Genomic DNA, 24,149 nt, shown 5'->3' with positions numbered 1-24,149 from the left:
TCGACTCATGCTCCACGTCTCATGCTCCTCGTCCGCATCACCCTTGTTGATCTCCTCTCCCATCGGTGGACGCACCTTGTTGAGAAGCGTACTCGCTACCGCCCTTGTTGCCGAGATTTTCCCGTGGAAGCCGCATTTTAACCGGTATTTTGTCTCACGCGGCTGCACATTAAGCGGTATGCGTACACATGGAGTTCTATGGGAGGGTAAACGGGAGTTGGAAAAGGCCGCGTTGTAGCCAGTTCTGCACTATAAATGGTTACGTTATAAGTGGTCTATACTGTAAATGCTTTTTACGTGCGTGTGCCTGAGTGAGTTCACCTCTGACTCTTTAATTTAGCTAGTTTTAATTGTGTTTCGATGATACGAATTTCGGCTAATACGAATATTTTTCGTGACCCCGTGAGATTCGTATCATCGAGATTCCATTTTATTTATGTCCACTGCAGGACGAAGGCCTCTCCCTGACATTAATTTATGTGACATTTGTATCACATCAATCTAAAAGCACAAGCTAATTATACTCATAACATAGTGACATTTGTATCACATCAATCTAAAAGCACAGGCTAATTATACTCTATCTAGCAAGTCGTTTGCAGCACTGCTGAAGGTGCAAGGCGTACACAGGCAATATCCTTGCGCGGCAGAATACAGTTCCGGGAGTAACTGTCCAATAAATGGTGGGACTATAGAGTTGTGTTATTGCTTGGTACATAATATGTTACAGCGATATGTGACATGTTATGATTGTTGCACATGCATGTCATACACTGCGAATTCAGCGACCGCTGAGCAGACGACGCGGCACAGGTGAACGCATCTCGAGAGGCATTCGGCCTTTCTGTTGGCTAAGGAGCCTTGCAGTTTTCCCAGTGCTGCAAACGACTTGCAAGATGGAGTATAGTTACTCACATCGAATGCTAAAAACATGATTTACTGGAATGTACAAAAACTCGTGTGTGGGATAATGTAAAAAAGCAAGTGTGTGTGCCTTTTTACATCCCACACGCAAGTCTTTGTGCATTCAACAATTCGTGCTGATTCATTTAAACTCTGTCATAGATTTAAGGGACGTTTTAAAAACTTCATTTCTAGCTAACTTGAATCAACAATACTACTGCCGTTGGACTGCACTTCTCTTGTCTCACAAGCTTGCGTTCTGTGCTATTATTGTGAAAACGCACTCCCCACCAGTCCATCACAGCTTTTAATATGAAGCTGTACAGTAACCAACCGATAACTTGGACACCGATAATTCGGACCTGCTTGATTATTTGGGCAGCTGCACTGCACTGCCAATGGCCCCATAGACATAAGTATAGGATGACCAAAATTTCGGACACCTTACAGTGCGTCATGTGATAATTCAGACTCTGACTGCACGGCCGTGTGCTAATTTGGCCACCGAGTCGTGCAGAAATAGCGATATTTTTATTTTGATCTGTCACCAGCATGGTTGTCAGCTATGTTGCTGGGCCTCGAAACCGAAACTAGCGAAGCCTAGTCAATCTAGTAGTTGCCGAACGTGCTCAAACCACAGGGCAAGCCAAGCCACTATGTCGTTTAAGGCTGCACTTGCAATTTGTGCAATTTGTTGTGCAAGTTCTGTTACGCTCTTATCATCCGCCGTTCAAGGCTGGCTGATCCCATTGAGAATGTGAGCCGCATTCTCAGGCAATTACTTTCGAAGATACTTTCACTTGCGCGATATTTCGCGTGACTAGCACCGGACACGTCAACAAGTACAAGTGGCAGCGTTTCTGTACTGTGATAAGATACTGCATTTTTCCTCGTATAACCCACACCCTGCTGTGAAGCCAGACTTCAAGGTGAAATTTGCATGTAACCAGCCAAGACCTTACTGTTTAATTATTCGAATTTTTGTTGCAGGTTATATGCGCAAAAATATGGTAGCATGCTTGGCAATGTGCCAAGAATGCCGTCGCTCGTACCGATGCGTCTTGCGCTAGTCACGTGATATTGAAGGCATCCCCAAAATTCAGATTTCCGAGAATATATACAAAAGAGAAGGTACAACAGACAACACTGTACATATAGACATGCGGGGCAGCAAAGCGATAAAAAAATTTTATCAGTCAGAAACCTGTACTATGGTTTGCCAATTCCATGCAATATTGTTGAGGCATGTATTGTGTTCAGCCCAGCGGGGAGGGAATGTCTACAATTGTCCTGTAACTCAGTCACCATTTGTGACCTTACAACTGCCTCATTTGCCCTGTCAACAGCTGCCAAACACAAGTTCTTCCAAATTAAATTTTTAGTGCACACACACACCACAGAATGTCATTTCAACATGTTCGAGCATTTCAATTTTGAGTAGCCAAGTATCTCATAGTGTGAAAGAGAGCAAACATAGCACTTCGACGAAAAAGTAATGTTGAATCTCTCACTCATTCATGGTCTGCAGAGCACCAACCAAGTCCTTCGACTCAAACTTGGCTGTTGTGTACAGTTCATGTGCAATGGCTTTGCGCAAGATTTGCATCTGGCCAATCTGCAAAAGAAAGGAGCAGACTGACTTGAGAACTACAAACAAAAAAACAAACAAACAAACAAACAAACAAACAAACAAACAAACAAAAAAAAACTACACGAGAGCAGAAGAGGAAACAACTCTTCATAGTCAACAAAAATCGGATAACCATCCATCCAACGGTGCCATTCAGTCAGTACAACCCCGATCATAGCCTGCTAAGCTATGATTTAAACACAGCGCGACGGGAAGCACTGACCTTGAGCATGCTCTCGAGGAAAACCGACCACGTCTTGGCAACCTTGGTCAGGGTCGCACTGTACGTTTTGCCCACGTTTTCTGCGCCATGCAAACACAAGGACAGTGAGTGAGTGACACTGAAAGGAGCTAACCACCTTCCACAATTTACACGAGATGCACACTGGCTTCTTTAGCTGCATCAACACTGAAAATGCTTGACCACATGAACCAACATTCAAATTAGGCAGTCAAAGCCAGATGTTGCTTCAGTGACTAGGACAGTCTCTTCTGGCTGTGGGAACCATCATACTTGACAAACTAGCAAATGTGGCCATGTTGACTGAAGGAAAGCTGGCACGAAACTTTAGTAGCTGTTATAGTACTAGTAATCATGGTACGATCGATTAATTGATTGGGTTTAACATCCCAAAGCAACACTGAGGCTTAAGAGATTCTGTAGAGAAGGATTCCGGATCAATTTCGACCTTTCAGGGTTTTTTAAAGTTTACCTAAATCTAAGTACACGAGCGTTCTCCCATCCCATTGGAATGTGGCCGCAGTGGCCGGTAGTAAAACCCGCAACCTTGTGCTGATCAGCAGAATGCCGCAGCCAATAAGCCAATGTGGTGGGGGATAACGCTTTGATGCAGTTGCAACACTTACGGACTAGACCGTCGACTGGCTGCAGGGCTTTGCTCATGTTGGTGAGCAGCTCCTGCCAAGACTTGTCCTTGACCATTCCCTTCTCCAGGGACCGAAGCACGCCCTGCAGTTCCTTGACTATCATGAATGACAGCAGCCGGTCCAGCCCCGTCAGGCCAGGTGTGCCCACGCTTTTCTGTTTGTGTGAAGGAGGCAGAAACGAATGACTTACGTGCAAGGACTGGCAGTTGTCATAGTTATTGCGGATTTGTAGTCATTGACACACAGTGCAAAAGTAAAATACACACAAAAGGCCATCTGCGTCTTCTTGGCCATCTGTGTCTTTCAAGCTGTACATTCATAACAGCTATAAATCTCAGACAGCTTGGTTACAGCACCAAACCTTTTCCTACACATAGCATGGTGATTGGTGCAAGTAGGCAAGTAATTTACATGTCTAGCAGCACTTATGGCAAAGCACAATGTGCCCTATATAACATACACGGTGACGTTTCTGTAACTTCACCCATGAAAGCAAAGAGCACAAGTCTGTTTGCTTCTGTTAACATGTTGCACCATGTTAAAGGAGAGCTGTACCACTTTTTGATCACAATAAGAAAATGTTTCCAAAGTGTAGACAATGCTGTCGTGAGCATGCTAACCTAACTCCACTGCATACAGCACAGAACTCACAAACTCGCGCACTAGGTAAATTTTGCTCTCTCCTGTGGCTTTCAACTACCCTGCTCTTATTTCAGCTTTGGCAACATCAGCGATGATGTTCTACGAGGCGCGACAGCCCAGACGCCAACCATTGGACACAAGCCTGCACACTCTTTCAGATGTTCTAGGACACTCGTACAGGGTAGTTGTTTATGTGTCCTACTTGTCCTGTCAGTTCCTTTGTCACTCTCGGGCAAGTTTGTGAGACGCCGGTCTTGAATGGTTACTCGTTAGGTTACTCATTGGAGATCGATTAGCTGAGAAGGCATGGGGAAAGTAAACATCACACTCTCTATAACGACACAAAAAAAAAAAAAAGCGCAGACAGAAAAGCAATGCAATGAAGGGCAACAACACAAGCCTTGTTCCATTCGTGCTCTTTTTTCACTATGATCCTTCTGCACTCTCTTTATCTCTGTTCATTTGGGGCCATTTTATAAAGTTCCTTTGAAAATATGTTCCTCAAAAGGTGTTACACTCATTCCAGCGCGTTTCTCCGGCTCTAAAAGGCGTCTCGGGCCTCTTTAATATAATGTGGCGTTGGGTAGCATCGAAATCTGTGCAACAAATTTTTCCTGCACAGGCCTCGCTTGAAATCCAACTCTCCTACTTATAGCATAAAAACACAATAGCACAAAAACACAATAGCACAAAAACACAATAGCAAAAAATATTTTATGCAGCACAAAGGTGATGTCACAGGTTGATGCATACCATGCAGCGCAGGTCATTCAGCGTTGCAAACACAAGTATTTCTGTTGCCTACCGTACTCGTAAAATGCAAATGCACATTAAAGAAAAGCCCTGAGGGCATCTCTCTTGCCTGAAGCAGGGCGAACAGGCTGAGGTTGATGACTTCTGCATGTGACTTGGTGTCGAACCAGGCATTTGACTGGTCCACGTAGACTGTTGTCCTAGGAGCAGAAAGACTGTTATAACGTGCACATTCACAACTGCTTGCATCATGGAAAACTAGACGAGGCTTAGGTTAAACTGAAGGAATCTGAAGGAAGAATGCATGCACAAATGTAAAAATTTACTGCAGATTGTTGCAATGCTATGAGGAGCTTTCTTTTGTTTTTCAGCTTCACTGCGCTAACAATGACTACTTTTAGTTACAGTGCAATGGTGTACAACTGACCAACCTACAAGCCACCTGTGGTGACAATAACGAGACAGGAGGATATTTGCACAGTTCTGAAACAATCACTAGAGGAGTTAAGACAAGAAGGAACAGATGATCTTACGTCTTGACCTGCCAACATGTGCTTTGTTATCATAGTTCTGATGTAGTAGTCACACGTCTACAATACTGCAACATACTGTGTTTGTTTTTTACTTTGAAGAAAAAAAAAATTGCCTGTGAGAGCGCTGTTCCACTTATTCAGGTGGATATTTCTCAAAGAGGTGAACATTACTTGCACGGCAAAGTGCAATGTCCAGGTAGCTGAATTAAAAAACAATTTACTAATTACCTTTTAAATTGCTCACTCAATTGAGAACACGTCTAAATTACAAAATTGAAGCCAAGCAAGAGTGCAGCCATGTCAGCTTAGCATAAATCCTAACAGTAGTACCACTTTCAATATATATTCGTTCTTAAAATGTACTATCAAATACATTGGTGTTCCAGTTTTGGAGTTTTCCAAAAGCCTCTCATTTGCAATTCAGGATAAAAGGACACCAAAGACAAATTACTAAGGCAACGCGGACAGTTAAAATACTATCATAGGAACCTCGCAGCGCTTGTGTCATGCTAAGAGAAGCCTTGGAGAAAATCACGTCTGAACGGTCCGCATGCCTTCAGCGCAATTCAAATCGCCCACCCCCGAGCGGGGAGTGGTGACATTGCACACGCCATCACCGCCCTTTACTGCCTAAAACGGCAGCCGACAGACAGCGCTACAGTTAAAAAAGAAAACGCTAATGCGCGGCCATGGAGAAACTGAGCCAAGACAGAGCATTGGATTCGCCGCTGCAGTTGCTCTTGATCCAGTGATGTGGACCATTCGGGCATACCGCGACATCACATGGACATGGCAGTTTCTGCTACTTGCAGTTTGGAGAGCTTCGCGAGCCAGCAAAACCAGCACAGCACTACGCGATAATGGAACTACTGAAACGTGAAAGCATGGGCGGCCCAGAGATGAGCAAGAGTGACGCCTTTTGACTGCCCACGTCATTGTCAAGGGTAACATCAAAAAGCTATTTTTTCCAAGAATCAAAGAGAAGTAGATAAAAAGCATTTTCTTTCGCCTTATAATGCAATGCAATGATGTTTTTAATATCTGTGGTTGAGTACTAGTGACAGAATTATAATGAGGAGTGCCTATGCCATCGGGCTAGTACTTGAATGTCCCGGGGGAGTCTCAAATTGAGTCCTGCGTTTACCTCAATTTCTTGATTACTGAAGCGCTGTTCGCGATATAATTGATGCCTTAGACGTTCTCGAGCATTTATCTATGACTTTAGCTTGAGTTAACATTTCCATTTAGTGTCCCTTTACGCAGCGTGCCAGTGCCAGTGCACTTTTTAGCAGATCTTGTAGGACAGCCACCTACGAAATGGCGCTTGTCTTAGCATTTGTACTATGCAGACATATCGCTTCAATACCACTCAACTTCCATTTCGCAATTTCAACATGTGCTCTGGTGTGAATAATTTAGCAGTTAATCAGGAAATCCTCTTAATTTGCTGCACGGAGACTCCAATTTCTCATGCAGGTTATTTCCACCTATTCCAGAAATCCCCCTGATAAGGTGGAACAGCAGTATCTGCCACAGGTAATAATAATAAAAAAATTTTACATTGAAAACAAAACTAAAAACAAATGGTATACATGATGGTGATACTCACTTTGGATCAGTAACACGTAGAACCTCGCGTGCTAGCCTGCCAATGAAGTTGACTGACGCCTGGTCCAATGGAGGGAATGTCGGAATAGGGATAGTGCGCGACTGGTAGACACTCTGCCAGTCTTGGACCTGCATTTCCAAGCGTTTGTTTTGAACTTGTGAAGGGAAAGAACGGCATACAAAACAAAAGCAAGAAGCATGAAGGAAGCATCCTGGAAACATGACGGTAATGTTCACCTCACGGTCCTTTTAATTGGTGATGCTCTAATCAGAACCATGAGCAGCGTTTCAGACATTCACTGTTCGTTATAGTAAGGTCGCATCTGACAAGAGAATAGTACCTTCGTTATATCTGATATTCGTTATAAGCATACATGCCGATAGTGGCAAAAGAAAAATATGTGAATTTTATACCAATTTCGTTATATCCAGTAATTCATTATATCTATGTTCGTTGTATTGAGGCTTGACAATATTTTTGTATTATCGCAATAACAATCATATGGACACTTTATCTGCACTTGTGGTATCGGCGTCATGGTCCCACTACAAGCAAGAAAGAGAGATGGTCTGCATACACCACACACAATGTGTTCCTCTGTTGTACATGTAGTGCCATGCTGGAGCACTGGCATGTGAATGCAGAACACACACACACAAAAATAATTTGCAACACGGGAAATGCTTCGTTGGACACTGGCCACAGCATATCTGATCGTATAACCTTAGATGCAGGAAATATGAACAGATGAGCAATTATCTTGTTTCGTCAGATGGTGAGGCTGAAGGCTACCTGCCGAGTACACTCTGACATGTCCCTATGTCACAGCACCCACACGTCTCAGAGCGTTGACACAAATTGAGCTCACAAATTACTGTCCCCAGCAGCTAATAGATCTGCTGCGGATCGGCAGATCTGCTGGGATGCTATCGCTTGGCTTTGACAATGATCCTCCGGCAAAGTATAAAAATAATAAACGCAGTAAAAAAAAAGGAAACATTTAATGCAACCCAGAGTGAATAAATTCTTGAGGCCCCTAAAGTTTGTTCAAGCGCATCTTTCCTGCATTTCTTTGAGAAGGCAACCAACAGACACGTTTTGCACATGGAACATACCTTTTGTCGAAGGAAAGCGTTGCACTCCTGCTCCACATTGTAGCTGACGATGCGAGACACCTCCTCTTGCCAGACACGCAGCCCGTAGATGCTCACGTAGTCCTGGATGTACTCGAACGACCGGTAGTAGCCGTCCATCACCTTGCCCAAGGCCGTCAGCTTGGGCACCAACTCACTGGGCTGCAGCAGCAGTTACAGCAGAATGGATAAATGGGCTACTAGTTGGTGACTAATAAGTATTCAAAATGTCTGTACAGACAAATGGACATAAGAGATCAGAAGAGAAGAAAAAACACAACCGCTGCGGCCACAAATGTGTCAATGTATCTGCGCCATCTTCATGAAGACGACCGACTATCAAATCAAATTATGGACCTGCCAACACAGCATGTGCTTCCGGAGTAACAAAAAAATTATTGCATTTGTGAAGTTCACTGCACTGGCATCATTCTGAGCAAAAGAAGTGAAGACTCAAATCTTTTTATGCCCCTACATTCTTACAGATCATGTGCAACATCAGAAAAGTAATGACATCAACTAGACATAGCAAAATCATGTCCTGCTGCAGTCAGCTACATGCTTACAATTATGCCTATGCTGGCACATTTATGCCAGCAGCTAAGAACAGAGCTGCTCATTGCTGCATACTTTCAATGAACACATAACAAGACGCCACCAACAGTGTTGCTTTTCCATCTAGTATACGTCCATCTTTTATGTCCTGGAAATGGTATATCATCTCTACGGCAGGCTAACACACTAGCGCCATAAAGGTTGAAGGAGGACACCCAAAACACTTCAGCCATGCAAAATCGTCTGGCAAGCTATTACGGGCCAGAGGACGTAACCACTATGCTTAATTTCCGAGTTCAAATTGTAGCAACTTCAATCATAGAATCCCACGTGATCCTCCCCCCTTCCGAGTTAGGAATTCATGGCAACATGAATGGCATGAATTAACATGGTATGGCCAGTCAAGTGGCACTGCTAGCGTTCCAACTGACTAGGTATATGCAACAATGATGTCACACATTGATAGATTGTCTAGCCAGCAGAGTGTAGGTGATGCGGTGTAGAATTCTATGAGCTGAATAGGAAGGCCACTACTTATTCGTTTGTGTATAGTTAATTTGAATACAGAATGACGGATGCTGTCTGCACGTGTGTCATTCTCCTACATCTGATGATGATGTATGGTGTTTTAATGGCGCAAGGGCCAAGTATGGCCAAAGAGCGCCATGCCATTGTTTGTGAGTTTGCAGTGGAGCGATGAATTCTGAGTAGTAGATGAGGCGTGGCTGTAAAGGGGCCTAAAAATAATCGCTGTAAAGTGCGTAAAATATATATGTACTAAAATCATGGCAATGACTACTGAGGCGTACTATGAAATGAAGAATGCATTGGGAAAGAGTGACACAATATTTAAAATATTTAAAACTGCCAATACAGAGCCCTTGAACCACAAAGGACTGGAGGCATGTGCTACAAAAAACTATCACAGCGGCATCCTCTAGAGAGAGGATGCGCTACGAACTTATTGGGCTAATAACATGTAGCACAACATCGTTCAAAAATCCGAGGATTGCTTTGGCGTTAAAAAGTGGTTCTTCACCAATAAACATCACGGGATGAAGAGGGATATGATAGCGGTATGCTACAGGAAAATGTTTTCTTCTTTCCGTTTCAGCTTCCCGACACTCCAGCAGGACGTGGAGGACGGTCAGCCTCTCACCACATCTACCACAGGTTGGTGGTTCATCACCAGTAAGCAAAAAATTGTGGGTGCCGTACGTGTGTCCTATTCTGAGACGACAGAATAGGACATCAATTCGTCGTGTTTTCGTAGCTGAGGGCCAGAAACCTAAATGTGGTTTAATCATGCGAAGTTTATTATTTGTTTCAGCGTCCCACAAGTGCTGCCAGTGGACTCGCAGTTTCCTTCGCAAAAAAGGCTTCAGATCTGTGGGAGGAATAGCAGCGGCAGGATTATTAGTTTGCGGTATAGTTGATGTGGCTAACTGGTCTGCAAGCTCATTACCCTCAATGCCTCTATGGCCAGGCACCCAGCATATAATCACATGCTGGTTAGATATATACGCTCTGCATAAAATGGAATAGAGCTCAGTAAGTACAGGGTTTCTGTGTTTACACAGCGACTTCAATGCTTTCACAACACTTTGGGAGTCTGTAAATATAATAGTCTTTTGAAGTTTTGATTTCATTATAAACTTCACTGCCGATAATAGTGCGTAGGCCTCAGCCGTAAAGATGCTTGTCTCCGGGTGCAGTACACCGGATTCCGAAAATGATGGACCGATGGCTGCATAAGATACCCCGGCATGTGACTTGGACGCGTCTGTATAAAACTCTGTACATGAGTATTTAGATTGGAGTTCTAGGAAATGCATTTTAATGTGTGCCTCTGGCGCATGTTTCGTGACTTCTATAAATGATGTGTCACAATCTATGAGCTGCCACTGCCACGACGGTAACAACTTTGCTGGAGGCATGAGACGTTGTTCAAGGAGTGGTACACCTAGTTCTTTGCTGAGGCTCCGCACACGCAACGAGAAAGGTTCTCTCGCTGCAGGTCGATTGTGAAAGAGTGTGGTATTAGTCGTGTCATTTATGGTCGGATATGCCGGATGTTCAGAATTGGCGTTTACCTTGAGAAAATATGTGAAGCTGGAATATGTCCTTTGTAGGTGGAATGACCACTCATTTGCCTCTACGTAGAGGCTTGCCACAGGACTTGTCCTAAAAGCACCTGTGGCCAAGCGGATGCCTAGATGGTGCACGGGATCCAACATCTTTAGCGCGCTCGGCGTAGCAGACTGGTACACTATAGCCCCGTAGTCTAATCGTGTATGTATAAGGCTCTTATATAGGTTCATGAGGCATTTCCTATCACTACCCCACGTTGTGTGCGACAAAAGTTTAAGAATGTTCATTGTCTTTAGGCATTTGTTCTTAAGATACTTTATGTGTGGGATGAATGTAAGCTTGGTGTCTAGTATTATGCCCAGAAATTTGTATTCGGTACTTACAGGTATCCGCTGTCCATACAGCTCTACGTCAGGATCAACGTTCAATCTTCTGTTTCGTGTAAAAAGAACACAAGAGCTTTTATTCGGGTTGAGCTTAAAGCCATTTTCATCAGCCCATTTGGAGACTTTGTTGAGACCGAGCTGAACCTGTCGCTCACAGATTGCCAGGTTGCACGACCGAAATCCTATCTGTACGTCATCTACGTATACCGAATAAAACATACTGCGTGGAATGACTGAATGCAAGGAATTCATCTTTACAATGAAGAGCGTACAACTAAGTACTCCACCCTGTGGAACCCCGGTTTCCTGAATAAAAGGTCTGGACAGAGTACTGCCAATTCTAACTCGAAAAGTACGGTTAGACAGGTAGCTTTCTATAACACTAAGCATGCTTCCCCGAATACCCATCTCGGACATATTCTCCTACATCTGAACATTGACATTTCAAGGACTTGGCTAGTTTATAACAGTGTGGTCCATTAAAGCAGTGGGATAACAGCATCAGGAAATCTCCTAATGTACTTTACTAACTACTGAATTTATCATATGAACGCTGTCAAAACGTAATAATGTCACATATATTTTTTTTGCTACTTATTAATCTTTATTTCATTATTCATGTACTTGTTTCTATGCTACCTTCTTACTGTTAGATGTTTCATGCTTTCTATTTATAGCTACATGTGTGCAATGATGATACCTTGCCTTCCATTTAACACTTGGCTCGTTTCGTTATACAGTCGACTTCCAATAACTTGAGCTTGATGGGACCGACAAATCTGATTGAATTAGCCAGTTGGTCAAATTAAACAAGATGCAAAAAAAAAGCACCAAAACACACCACTGATTTATTCTGCAATATTTGCCCGATTCTAACACACCGCAAAAAAAAAAAGAAAAAAAATGTACGAACACTTTATTTGAGTACAAAGTAGAAAACTAACATAGAAATTACATTAACGCTCCTAAGCACAGTAGAAATGTAATGCACACTCAATTTGTTAACAAGAAAATTAAGCAAAAGTCCAATGACGGCCGGTTTCCTAAAGCGAGCTTCGCCGCAATACATCCGTGTTATGCGGTAAAACATACAAATGCTGCAAAGGCAGTTTTGGTTTTGTATGAATTTGCGGCCCAATTTCCTTGGGTAATAATAATAAAATGAAAGAAAGAAAGACTTGTTAGAATTGAGTAAATACTGCCATCAGACATTGTGAGCCACTAGTCTTATAAATCTTCTTACAGCAGGCAGAAAATCTGAGACCATAAAAATGCTTGTGCACCAGTCGATTGAATGGTGCACAAGCACCATTCAATCCTAATTCAATCGGGACCCAAGGATTCCTCGGTGGAATCCTTGGGTCCCGATTGAATTAGGTGAGAAATCAAATTAACCAGAGTCGAATTAATGGAAGTCTGCTGTAGTATTGTAACATACAAAATGGCACTATGCTGTAATTCTGTTGTGATCATGTTCTCTTGTGCACGGTTCCCGTGATGGTCCTTAACTTTGAGGCTTCCGATGCATAACCAACCAGGAGCACACTTTTTATTGCGATAGCAATTATATGGACACTTCAACCGGATTTCTGCCGTCGGCGTCGCCGTCGCCGTGAGGTTCCGTATAGATTCCAAGGGCGATAAAATCGTCGCCGCACGCCGTATGCACGAGCGAAAGCACCGGGGGACGCGCGCTATCACGGAGGGCGAACTCCAACGAGCGCTATCACGGAGAGCGAATGCACGGCGGAAAGCAAACGCGACCGTCCCGCGAAAGGCCATTGGAGTATGGGAGGGAGGGAGGCGGGGCGGCGCTGTGCTCCGGCGCCAAAGGCGTATCTTGCCACTCAATCTCCCACGCGAAAGCAAGAAACGAGAAGAGGGGGGGAGGGGGGGGGGGCAGCTTCTCCTCTGCCAACAACTTCTTCTCTGCCCGGCGGTCGCCCGCACCGTCTCTTATCTCTACACGGCTCTGACATTTGTATGCGCTGTGCATTCATCGCTCAGTTTCCGTTGAAGCAATAGACCGCGCGAACTTGCGCTTGCTGCCAGCGTTTTGACAGTCGTTGGCTGCGGTCATTCAGTGTGATCTATTCGTGTTTGCTTGTGCGCGCTGACACCACGATTGTTAATTCAGTTAGTAAGCCAATGTGTCCAAGTTTATGCAGCCGATAAAACTACTATCCCCACTCCGAATAACGTTCTACTAATTTGCTATCGCAATCGATGCTTCCCCTTTCGGGCGAAACTGCGACATTTTTTTAACCACTGGCACTAAGATACACACACACCTTGGCCCTGGGGTTGAAGACAAGCCCATTGTGCAGGGCACGCATGACCTGGTTGACCAGCTCCCTGCGGATGCCGTCTTCGAGCAGCTGCTTGGGGTCGATCTGGACGATGCCGACCAGCGTCTTCTTCATCATCAGGATGCCCTCGGTGAACACCGAGATGGAGTACGTCAGCTTGGCCACCTGACAGGAGAGACATGAGAAAGGGCAGTGTTGGAAATTGGAATGTCAAACTGATCGAGCAAGAGCAAATATGAAATCACAATTAATTTAATTATGCAGGGTGGGAACATTCTTGAGCAACCCATCCATGTGAAGCCGACAGATAATGAAGCCAGGGAAAGCACAGGGGAAGTCATTTGTAGCTTTCATTTGAAGCATAGAATTAATAAGCTAAAGGGAAGTGAAAGCGGATGAAAAAAACTCGTCGCCAGTGGAAGACAAACCCATTTGTATTGCGAACTGCGTAACGCGGAATTTGTGGGTTTGACTCCCACCAACAGAAAGTTGTTTTTTTTCCTACACTTTCAACTTTCTTTAGCTTATCAATTACACTCTGCAATTAGAAATTACGAATGACTCCCTTATGCTTTTCTTGGCTTCATTATCTATTGGCTTCATATGGTTGTGACTAACAAATGACGGGCACCTTAGTTTCCCTTCTCTTCGTTCAAAACAACACAATGGCTTTCAGAGACACTATAGGCCTTCAGGTTAATGTTGACCATCTGGGTGTTTTTAAACACATGTATAATCTAAGTGCACAAGTGTTTTTGCACTCCAGCCTGATCAACATGGCCACAGCAGCCATGCATCGAATCCACAACCTCGTGCTTAGCAGCAGTATAGCATGGCCACTGAGCGCCACCTGGTGGGTGACACATGTGATTCACTTGAAAAACGCTCACCTCGTAGCGCTGGTCCAGCTGAGCATAGGCCTTGAGCTGGTCCTTCATGAGGCGGGTGGGCACCTCCTTGATGGCCGTCGTCTGCAGCTCCACGATGCGGGCGAGGACACCAAACATGGTCTCCGGAATTATGTGCAGCACCTTGCGGACGTAGTTGACCAGCTCGGTGGAATAGTACTGCGAGACTGACACCAGGTCCGGACTGTTGGCTTGGTTGATGCGCAGAAGCGGCAGGTCCAGGGCCGTGGCCAGCTGCAAGAGAGATGGGAGCAAAAGCTCCGCATGTCTACAAGTGACATTCGTGTGACACTTTAATGAAAGATCCACGTTGTCGGGATCGGCAACGGCACATCAGTGCGTCATGGACTGGATCAAGGTGCTGACTGGGCTCAGTTGGGTAAGACATTTGAAGACTTTATCACCCGTTTAAGGTCTTTCGTTACTGGTGCTCTCAGCTAGCAGAACATGCTTTTCAAATTGAAAATTTTCAAATTATTCAAAACCTGGTTTGCTACCCACTGAAAGTGCATTTCTGCCGCCAAACATACCTAAAATTTGCTAGATCTCAGAGAAAACCTGCTAAAATGGCTACACTGCATTACTGCATTACCAAAACAGACTGATCGTAGGCCTTTCATTATTGACTATCAGAAGGGCATTACCTTGAGGAACGTGGCCCGAAGTTTGATGACCATGGACGGGTCGCTCTTGATTCCCTTCTGCATGAATGGTGTGTAACTGTAAATGTAAGATGACCATCAATTTCTTCTCTTCCCGACTGCCCCAGAATAGCATCGAACCTATGTTCAAGCTTCGTCCTTAGTACAGTAGGCCTTCATTGATTCGACTCTTGCTAACTTGATTTTTCGGTTAATTGGATTCCGGATGAAGGTCTTGGCCTGCACCCATGCATTTCTAAGGGCCAAACCTTTTCTTACATAGATTCCGAAAATGGCTCTCAACGAATAATTCAAATTTAGGGGGTACATATTAGCGCGACGTGGAAACAAAGGCTTAGTAGGACGGAGTACGAAAGAACACAGTGGGCTGTGTTCTTTGCTTGTGGATAATTTAATCCGTTTTGTGCAAGACTCAAACATTCACGCACATCACACAAACAAGCTGATGGCTTATTCACCTGTTCCTTGCATGCAAAATGCTGGAAGCGCAATAGTATGTACTCCAATGTCTTCAATGTGCACAGTGTCTGCAGGCAATAGTAGACAAGTAGTATAGGGCAGAGCTGGTGCTAGTTGACCATTCTGGGTCATAGCATTGTAATTATTTTGAGTAGTCGCTCGCTTATCCAGTGAATGTAATTCACAAGAGAAGGGGCGTGAACATAATCCACAGCAAAAATTCATAAGCTGTGCAAGACAAGTCACCAATTAACGTATAGCATTCGTACACATATGTCACCAATGTGCACGAAGGACATGGACTAGTTAGCAGTAAAATGCTGACTACAGCCACAGCAAGCTGCATAATGTACACACCCTATGACAAAAATAGTAAAGGTCAACAAGCAGTCACTGGCAATGGCCACAGGCCTTTGTGTTTTTGTGGAAGTTATACATCAGTAACTTGTGGAACTAGTAGGTAAAGGCCAACAAGCAGTCACTGGCAATGGCCACAGGCCTTTGTGTTTTTGTGAAAGTTATACATCAGTAACTTGTGGAACTAGTAGGTAAAGGCCAACAAGCAGTCACTGGCAATGGCCACAGGCCTTTGTGTTTTTGTGAAAGTTATACATCAGTAACTTGTGGAACTAGTAGCCTACAAGGCTTCTGATCTCTTGGAAAGGAAAAGTTGCAAGGAAAAGGGAATCAGCTCTGTCTCAGGGATCTGCCAATGCATAGAGACATCGCGACAGTGCAGGGGTCGCGAAGGTGTGCTTGCAAGAGAGGCAGTACCTGTCGATGATCTGCCAAGCGTAGGAGAGGTCAGCGATGACTTCGAGGGTGACGAGCACTTCCTCCTTGACGTTGATGACGCGCAGCATGCTGTGAAGGTACTGGCGCGTCTCGGTCAGGAACTGCTTCACCTGCAGGTTGCTCTCCAGCCCGTGGAACTGCTCTACCTGCATACACAACGAGGATTGATCTACTCCAAATTTTTATTTTATTTTCTATTTTGGAGTTTAAGGAACACTACTGGCTTTCTAGAGGTTAGCCAATGCAGCAAACATAAGACAACTGCAATATACACATTTGGGGACAGGATGTACAAAACAATATTACCTCTTAAAAACAGAGATAAATTTCCATGTACAAACCGACTATCGTCTACTCATGCTTTCGCCCAGTAGGAATGAAACTTTGGCCACCCTGCTTATTGGTGTCGTAGCCATTGGGTCTAGCTAATTTTGACTAGTTTTGAACACTCAACCAGCCTCGAACCATGCGAAACTTAAGATCAGACCACACGCATGCTTGCCAGCGCGTGCTCACTCCTGGCCGCTCCTGGCTAGATGCCTTGGCAGACTTTGCTTTGTATTGAGCTATTGATAGCGCATCAAAATGCGCAAGGAGCTGGATGTGGCTACTATCAGTCTGTCAAGCTGGCGCAGGACAAGGCCCCGATCCGCACCATGTAGCACGGCCAGACTGGAGCATATGAGAGCGAGCACGCACTCAAGCCTTGTCGCACACAAAGCAAACGCTGCGCATATGCACTACAGTTGCATGTAGCTGTGGTCTGCTAAGTAGCATGGATGCCGCGACCGCCACAGGCACTGTGGCTGACTGAGGACAACCGCGTTTGGCGCATCATAGGTGTGTGTGTGTGTGTGTAAACTTTGTTTAAAGAGGTCCGGAGGCTAGACTTAAGCCGAGGCGGGCCGCTCCCACGTTGGCACTGTCAGGCCAAGCCCTTCAGCGACATCATGGGCCCTCTGGACAGCCCTTAGTTGGTCTTGAAGCAATGGGCTTTGTATTCTTTTTTCCCATCGAGTCCATTCTTCCAGGAGGCTGGGAAGAGTTGCGGGGCACCCCGCGAGCATATGTTTGATTTACAATGATGCCATTACAATCATTACATTCCATCCTAATCTCCCTCTCTGGATATATTTTGTTAATGTGGTACGGCGTGGGGTATGTACCCGTTTGCAATAAGCGCAGCGAGACTGCCTGAGCCCTGTTTAGTTTTGAGTGTGGCAATGGGAATTGCCTGCGTCCTAGACTAGTAATCATAGGTGCCGAAATCGGAAATACTGGTGTCTACGTGAACATCGAAAACCAAATTTGAACTGCGCGGCACGGTGACGTTCCCCCTGCTCCACCGTAGCCTTCGCAGTGCAAGGCATTGAAGAAGGAATGGGAGAACCACCGTTAAGGGGATCTGTGATTGTCAATAACTCCGCTTATGCTGAACACGTTGAAATATTTCTCGTGGCAAAGTATTTCTGAAATAGTCTATTTTCACTTCGAATGCACTTTTCGACATTGATAAAAAGTGGTACAGGACCACTTTAATAAAGCAAATGGCTTTCTACAAGCGTTTGGCTACTTGCTGCCATTGACAATCATTGCCGATGGTTTCTGCACAAATCTTATTCCCTTTGTTCACCACACTCATCAAAAGCAGTAGCAATTCACACAGATGCCTGCATTCTTTTTTACAGAAACTTCCTTCTTGGTTGAAGAGCCCTGCGGAGCAGTGGAATAAATCGAAAATGCAGCAAGGAATACCACTCAGTTGAGTTGAGTTTCGCAAGCTACGAAAAACAGCTCGCAGGCATTACCTCTTCCAAGGCCTGGATAAGCTGGACAATCTTGCGGCCGGTGGCTGTCGTGTCTTCGTAACTGAGGGAGTCAATCTGCTTGCTCATCTCCGAGAACCAGGCCTGCAGGTTAACTGCAAGTCACAGCAAATGCCAGTCAAACTGTGTGCCTTAAACAGAGTGTCGGACCGAAATGTATTTCGTTCTGGTTTTAGTTTCGTTCCACTGATAAAAGTTCCGTTCCGGTATTGCTCCGGAACGAAAAATAAAAAAATGATCAGTAACGGTTCATAACAGTTTTGGTTCGCATGCAAAAATTTTTGAAGCAAAGTGACAATAAAAACATAGTATTATTTTTCTCAAAAAGTGAATTCTGAGATGATGCTCAGTGCCTTGAGTCAAGGCACTGGGCATGATCTCAGAAGCAGGATGTCATCGAGTGTACTCGCCGTCATTCGAGATCGCTGTTCCGATAAAACGAACTTAAACGAACACATACAAAGGATAAAACTTCAGTAACAAAGCGTTGTACCCGTAGAAAACGAAACTGTAAGCTCTTAGCGTGCAAACCCTGGGTTTTGCGACGTTGCCGGTCTGCTAGTGCACCGAGTGGCAGGCTTAGATTAGTGGAGCACTCGACTGGCTATCGCTCGCACTATGCCTGCCTGAGATACTGCGTTTATGCGGAAACCTGAGATACACGCTAATTCTGACGTTGCCTGACATCGCTTGTTCTGGATTGATGACTTTCCCCTTGAAGTGAAAACCGATAAAAATATTTTGGTTTAACTCCAAAACAAAACAATAAATAACGTTTCTGTTACATTTTCGTTCCGGTCAAAAATGTTTTGTTTCGTTTTTCGTTTTTGTTTTCGTTCCGCTCCGACACACTGGCCTTAACCTCCTCCAGTGGTGAAAAGCGTTGCCTTACAGAAAATAAGCCAAGGCTTCTAAACGCCTCCCTCATACTACAACGATGCAAAATCAGCTATAAACTTCTGATGGTGAAGTAAACAATGAAGAAAAATGAAAAAAAAAAAAGGTATAGTACAACGAATCAAAAAGGTAACTAGTTAAGTGTAGTTATCTGTACAGCTATTCTGGAGTTACGCTGTATGTGTGGTAACATACTGCACTAATGGGCAAATGGTAGATGGTACCAGATAGTACACAGTCTCTCTGACATTCAAGTTGCTGAATCAGTCAGCCTCCTGCTACCATCTTCAAGCTGCCTGGTTACGTAAGATAGTACAACGACCACCCCAGAAAGGCCTTGGGTCCTGGGTTTGATCTCCAGACAAGGACAAATATTTCTTCCAGCTGCAAAGCTTTCTTTCCGAGAAACCTGTATGGGTTCCGTTCGTACCTTTGAGCTACTCTTGGGTGGATGACAATTTTTCTCTCATTCGGCGACTAAACGAGCATAAGGTTTTGGGAGCAAGCAGCACTGAAAACGGGACAAGGAGCAGCCGGCGCCACATATAGGTGTTAACCTCTCCTTAAATACAGTTTTTAATGATACAGTGGAACACGTTTATAACAAACTCGATAGTTCCGCAAAAAGTGGTCGTTTTATCACGTAGTTCAATATATACGGACACGCCCTTAAAAATGCTAAAAAAATAACTGCACTGAAGCTGGTGTCAGCAGTTTCAATTCAACAGCACTTTGGTCTGGAAACCAGATTTCCAGTGTCATTTTGTTCTCGGTGCATTCCCGTACCTAGCTGCAAACTTTCGTTAGAAACGTACATCCAAAGAACGAAATGCGGTGTCGTGTACCTCTTTCAAAACGACGCCTGGTTCCGATCACCATTTAAAAACTGCAAGTGCAGCCGCCATTTTTTATTTGAGAGCTTGATATATTTTACTACCAGCGGGACGTGACTATATTCTGCACATGAGAGCAAAGCGTTCTGCTAGGCCGGAAGCGTAAACTTCGGAAACTACTGCGGCATGCTGCCATTCTGCGAAGGTCTCGGACATCATGGTCTCAGAATTACGACCAGCCACACAAGAGCCACAAAATTACGTTATCTATGTCGTATCAGGCAAAACAAAATGCAATGTTCGAAAGGTAAAGCGTCACCGCAAACCGTTATCAGCGATCGGCAATGCGTAAACGAAACGACGCCAAACCGTGATCTCCTGATAACGGCGTAGTATTCGCAGATCCTTTGCAACATTGCGTGGCGACAGCGGGCGGTGCAGCGTTCTCGCCAACTCGGGCCGCGTCGACAGGAACATTTGAGCGGCCGTTGTTCTCATCACGGAAGGACATAGATGGTCGTTTCAAATCGTTGAATCAGGTGTAATGCACATGGAGCTGCACGGACAATTGCGCAAAAATGAGAGTGACTCTGTCTTGGTATCCAATATTGCACCAGTGCGTGCTCCGCACCATGATTTTTATGCTGTATGCGGCACGCCTCTGTACTGGAGGCGTCCCTTGACAACGCGTGACCTTCTTCACGGATTCGGAAATCCACGCGAGGCAGTCACTCGCTCATCTCGAAGGCCATATCATCGTCACAGTTGGACTGGAGCTGGGCACTCTGCCATGCGCCCAAATGGGTCGCGCTTCCATGCTTTGGCACTTCACAAGTGCTCTCTTTTTGGGTTCAAAGCATTTGCTGTAGCATTACGGTGATTTAAATAATGTTCGTTATATCTGGAAGCAGTTTCCATAGGGAGCGTCGGAAAACCGTAAATGAATTGAAATGTGGTCGTTACAACCGATAGATCGTTATATCTGGGATCGTTATAAATGGGTTCGAGTGTATTCGTAATATAAATAATAATAATAATAATACAGCCGATCCCCGATATATCAAACTCAAAGGGTATCGTGAAATAGTTTGATACATCAGTAAGTTGAAATATAAAATGTGCCAATTCAAAGTTTATCTCGCATCTCCACGCATCTCGGACAGTTTACCGCGATTGTGAAAAGCGGGAAAATTACAGATTTGCGTCTTCAAGGCCATGTCCAACGCAAAAAAGGAAGGGTCTTCGCAATGCTAAGCCTAAAATCCCACGTCGCCCGGACATGAGACTGCAGTGCGCCATCGCTCACGTCGAAGTGCTAGTTGCAAGTTTTTATTTAAGATGAAAGTATAAATGGACGTACTGCGGAAGTAAACTAGTCTATACGGATATGCACCATGCTGCAATCAGCGCATCTGTACTACGAATCGTGCGTGAACAAGTCTGAATGCGTGACCGTTACGTTACAATATGCCGTTTAAATGGCCGCTCGCCATATGTAGGCAACGAGCCAGGTGGACTGCTGTGTCAGGTTTCGGAACCGACTTCCTGTTGGAACCAGTTGTTCTCAACCTTCTCGGTCACTCTAAGATGTTCGCGCTTCTCATCTTGCGTGCTGCTCAACATTCTGACGTCTCGCGGCCAGTACATCCCTTCGTTAGCCATTCCCCTTCGGACCCTGCATTGGTGATTACCGACACTACACACACACTGTTAGTTTCCAAAGTGGCTTTCAGCTTGCACAATATCCAAGTCCATTCCCACTCACATGTAACCGTGAGAGCACGGATGAAATACCTTCAGCGCAGACCCGCCAATCGCACAGCGATTAGTCTTGTGCACTTCTGCCACAATGGCCTTTTCTATAAAGTGAGGATGTAGTGTGCGGTGGGTCTGTTAAATTCAAACTGTAATGTAAAGATCTGCCCAAGTGGAGGTTAGGGTCGGGTTCGTGTTGGCTGCTCATGGAATCCTAAAATGCCGTTTGTGGAAAGCCCTTGTCTATGGAAGACAAACCCGGTGGTGCAGCATCTCAAGTTGGGCATTCCATCACCGGTGACACTCAGTGAAAAGATTGAGTGTCATCCACGCTTTTCTTGTGGAACACGTATCAAACCAGGAGGCCTTTCGCATTCTTGAAGCAGAGTGCCAATCTGCTCTTGCCGATAATCCAGGTTTCCTCTGTATCCAGGCTCTAAGCTTGGAGTAGACCTGAGGGTACGTTTTGAGAGTCTGAATTAACCCACTGTTACAAATTCAGGTCAGCCTGGAAGCGGAATAGTGCACTGGACTAGTTTCAGAATGATTTGTGCTTTAATTTATGCTGATAGATGGTACCAACAAGCTCACCTAGCCATGTTGCTGAAGCCTAAGATAGATCTGCTAGACATTGGGGAAAACCTGCTGGAGTGGCACTGCTAATCCAGCAATTGTGCGAGGAAAACAGTGAACACACACCGTTCTTCTCGACGCGAGTGAGGGGCTTTGCACCCGAGTAGACCTCGGACAGCTCCTTGAGGTGCTCTGCACTCTCCTTCTTCATTGAATTCCACTTGTCATGCTTCACGGACAGCAAGTGCTGGAACAGCTGTGGAAAAAGAAAAGAGCCATCTCACTTCGGCTGAAGTAAAGCAAAAGTCTGTTGATCGCAATATGCACAGTGATGTAATAGGGCAGCAGACACAGTGAAAAAGGGAGGGACGGAGGTTGAGCAAAAAAGGAAATACCGAAGCTTATTAGTCCTTGCACTATGTTAGTGAATGATGCTGAAATGCAGAAGCAATTATGACAATCTATCAAAGGGTTTCATTATGAGGATCGCTAATGTGAATCTCCGTGAGCTTGCTATTGGACACTGGCAAAACAGTGATTTGCATTTTTCGTTCTGGCAATTATAATAAATGAATGAATGAATAAAAAGATTTTGTGCTCATTTCTGCTTTTCCTGTTTCCAAGCTTTTCAGCAAGAGAGCATTTCTTGGTACGCATTGTTCATCAAGGCACTTCGCATCATTGTTTGCCCTGTTCATGCTTAAACTGGCAGCCAAGGTGCTGGCCAATAAAAAACACCACTCATGGAAGCAGAGGCTTGTGAACTGCTATTTCCTATCGATTAGGTTGAGTGCCATTTGCATAATTTGGCTGTTCAAGAAAACTATGATGCAAGAAGTAAACACGTGTAAGCTTACATTTTACAGTGAAACTCGTAAATAGGAGTTCCACAACAATTTTCATGCAACAGCAGTATCATGGCTTGTATCGAATGTCAGCCATAGAACAGCCAGCCACGCAACCTACAACACAGCCCCAAAGTGTCCGTATGATCAGGCCCATCGGAACGCATGGCTGGATGCTGGTAGAGGGGGCACAGAACATAGGAACACGTGTCAATTGTAGTGGAGACTATAGAAGCACTAAGCTCAAATACAGTTAAGTGTTCAAAAAGATCCAGGTACAGCGAAGAAATTTTACTGGATACGGCGAGGGCACCTGCAAGGTCTTGGGTTGATTTTACGCAGTGGCAAAACAGACTTCCTTAGGTTAGACCCTTAGGAGCTCTGAAGGGTGTGACATGTGCCCTATTCAGCTTCAACGTCTTTGATGTACAAGTTGCTAGGACTAGCATACATCTGCAAAGATTCGTTTTTCTTTTTCTATACTTTCTTGAACCAATCAGCTGCCAGAAGTAATTTCAGATGAGCTCCAATGCGCTACAGACCTCCTTGAGTTTCAGCTCGTACTGGGCGGTGTGCAGCAGGAGCTGGAACACAGTGAGCGGCTGGTACTTGCTGTCCTGGTGGACCTGGTCGCGCAGCTGACGGCACCGCTTGTTCAGCTCACCGCCAACAATGAAGCCTGGATGTTTCATTCCGAAGAGGCAAAAGGTCAAAACGAAGAGAAAAGAAAAGGAAGAGACGACAAAACTTGTACAGTTAAACCACAAAATAACAAACTAACAACATAACACAATATAATGAAATTCTCAGAATAACAAATTATTTACCCTTTTATAACTTTTTGTCCATAGGAAACCATGTATTTTCAACTAAAATATTACGAAATGTGTTTTACACACACAATTTCAATATAACGAAATTTCACTGCCGCCGCACAGGAATATCGAGGCTATAAGTGGAAACTGCCAAGTGTGCAGATGGTCAAACGGTTGAAATACACGAGGCTGCTTGCAAATGCACCTCTCAAATCGTGCGTCACGCTACAGTGAGTGGTGAACAAAGCGGAGATGCATAGCAACAAGACCCTTTTGCCCGTCATGTTCCCTATAAAGTCCAAGTGCGGTGAGAGCCTATCACACCCCTCACGGCGTATGCTACGAGTGC

The 24,149-nt window shown here is 44.7% G+C and overlaps 1 protein-coding gene across 1 annotated transcript in view; it reads right to left on the bottom strand.

The window, feature by feature from the left end:
* Window positions 1-24,149, bottom strand: part of LOC119431486 (WASH complex subunit 5-like) — a gene marked incomplete at its 3' end in the record, with an annotated part of 43,012 nt that overhangs the window by 1,651 nt on the left and 17,212 nt on the right. The window contains exons 10-22 of the mRNA XM_037698966.2: window positions 23,528-23,664; window positions 22,267-22,396; window positions 18,065-18,177; window positions 16,236-16,402; window positions 14,985-15,060; window positions 14,323-14,574; window positions 13,415-13,597; window positions 8,074-8,253; window positions 6,959-7,086; window positions 4,926-5,016; window positions 3,401-3,575; window positions 2,757-2,836; window positions 2,415-2,518 (exon numbers count right to left, since the gene is read on the bottom strand). Of these exons, the coding sequence (XP_037554894.1) occupies window positions 2,415-2,518; window positions 2,757-2,836; window positions 3,401-3,575; window positions 4,926-5,016; window positions 6,959-7,086; window positions 8,074-8,253; window positions 13,415-13,597; window positions 14,323-14,574; window positions 14,985-15,060; window positions 16,236-16,402; window positions 18,065-18,177; window positions 22,267-22,396; window positions 23,528-23,664 (1,816 nt within the window). The remainder of the gene's footprint in view (window positions 1-2,414; window positions 2,519-2,756; window positions 2,837-3,400; window positions 3,576-4,925; window positions 5,017-6,958; window positions 7,087-8,073; window positions 8,254-13,414; window positions 13,598-14,322; window positions 14,575-14,984; window positions 15,061-16,235; window positions 16,403-18,064; window positions 18,178-22,266; window positions 22,397-23,527; window positions 23,665-24,149) is intronic.

Source organism: Dermacentor silvarum, chromosome 10, assembly GCF_013339745.2.
Source record: "Dermacentor silvarum isolate Dsil-2018 chromosome 10, BIME_Dsil_1.4, whole genome shotgun sequence".
NCBI classification, from domain to species: Eukaryota; Metazoa; Arthropoda; class Arachnida; order Ixodida; family Ixodidae; genus Dermacentor; species Dermacentor silvarum.
The sequence above is the reverse complement of the archived record's forward strand: the minus strand, read 5'-3'. Positions and strand labels throughout refer to the sequence as shown.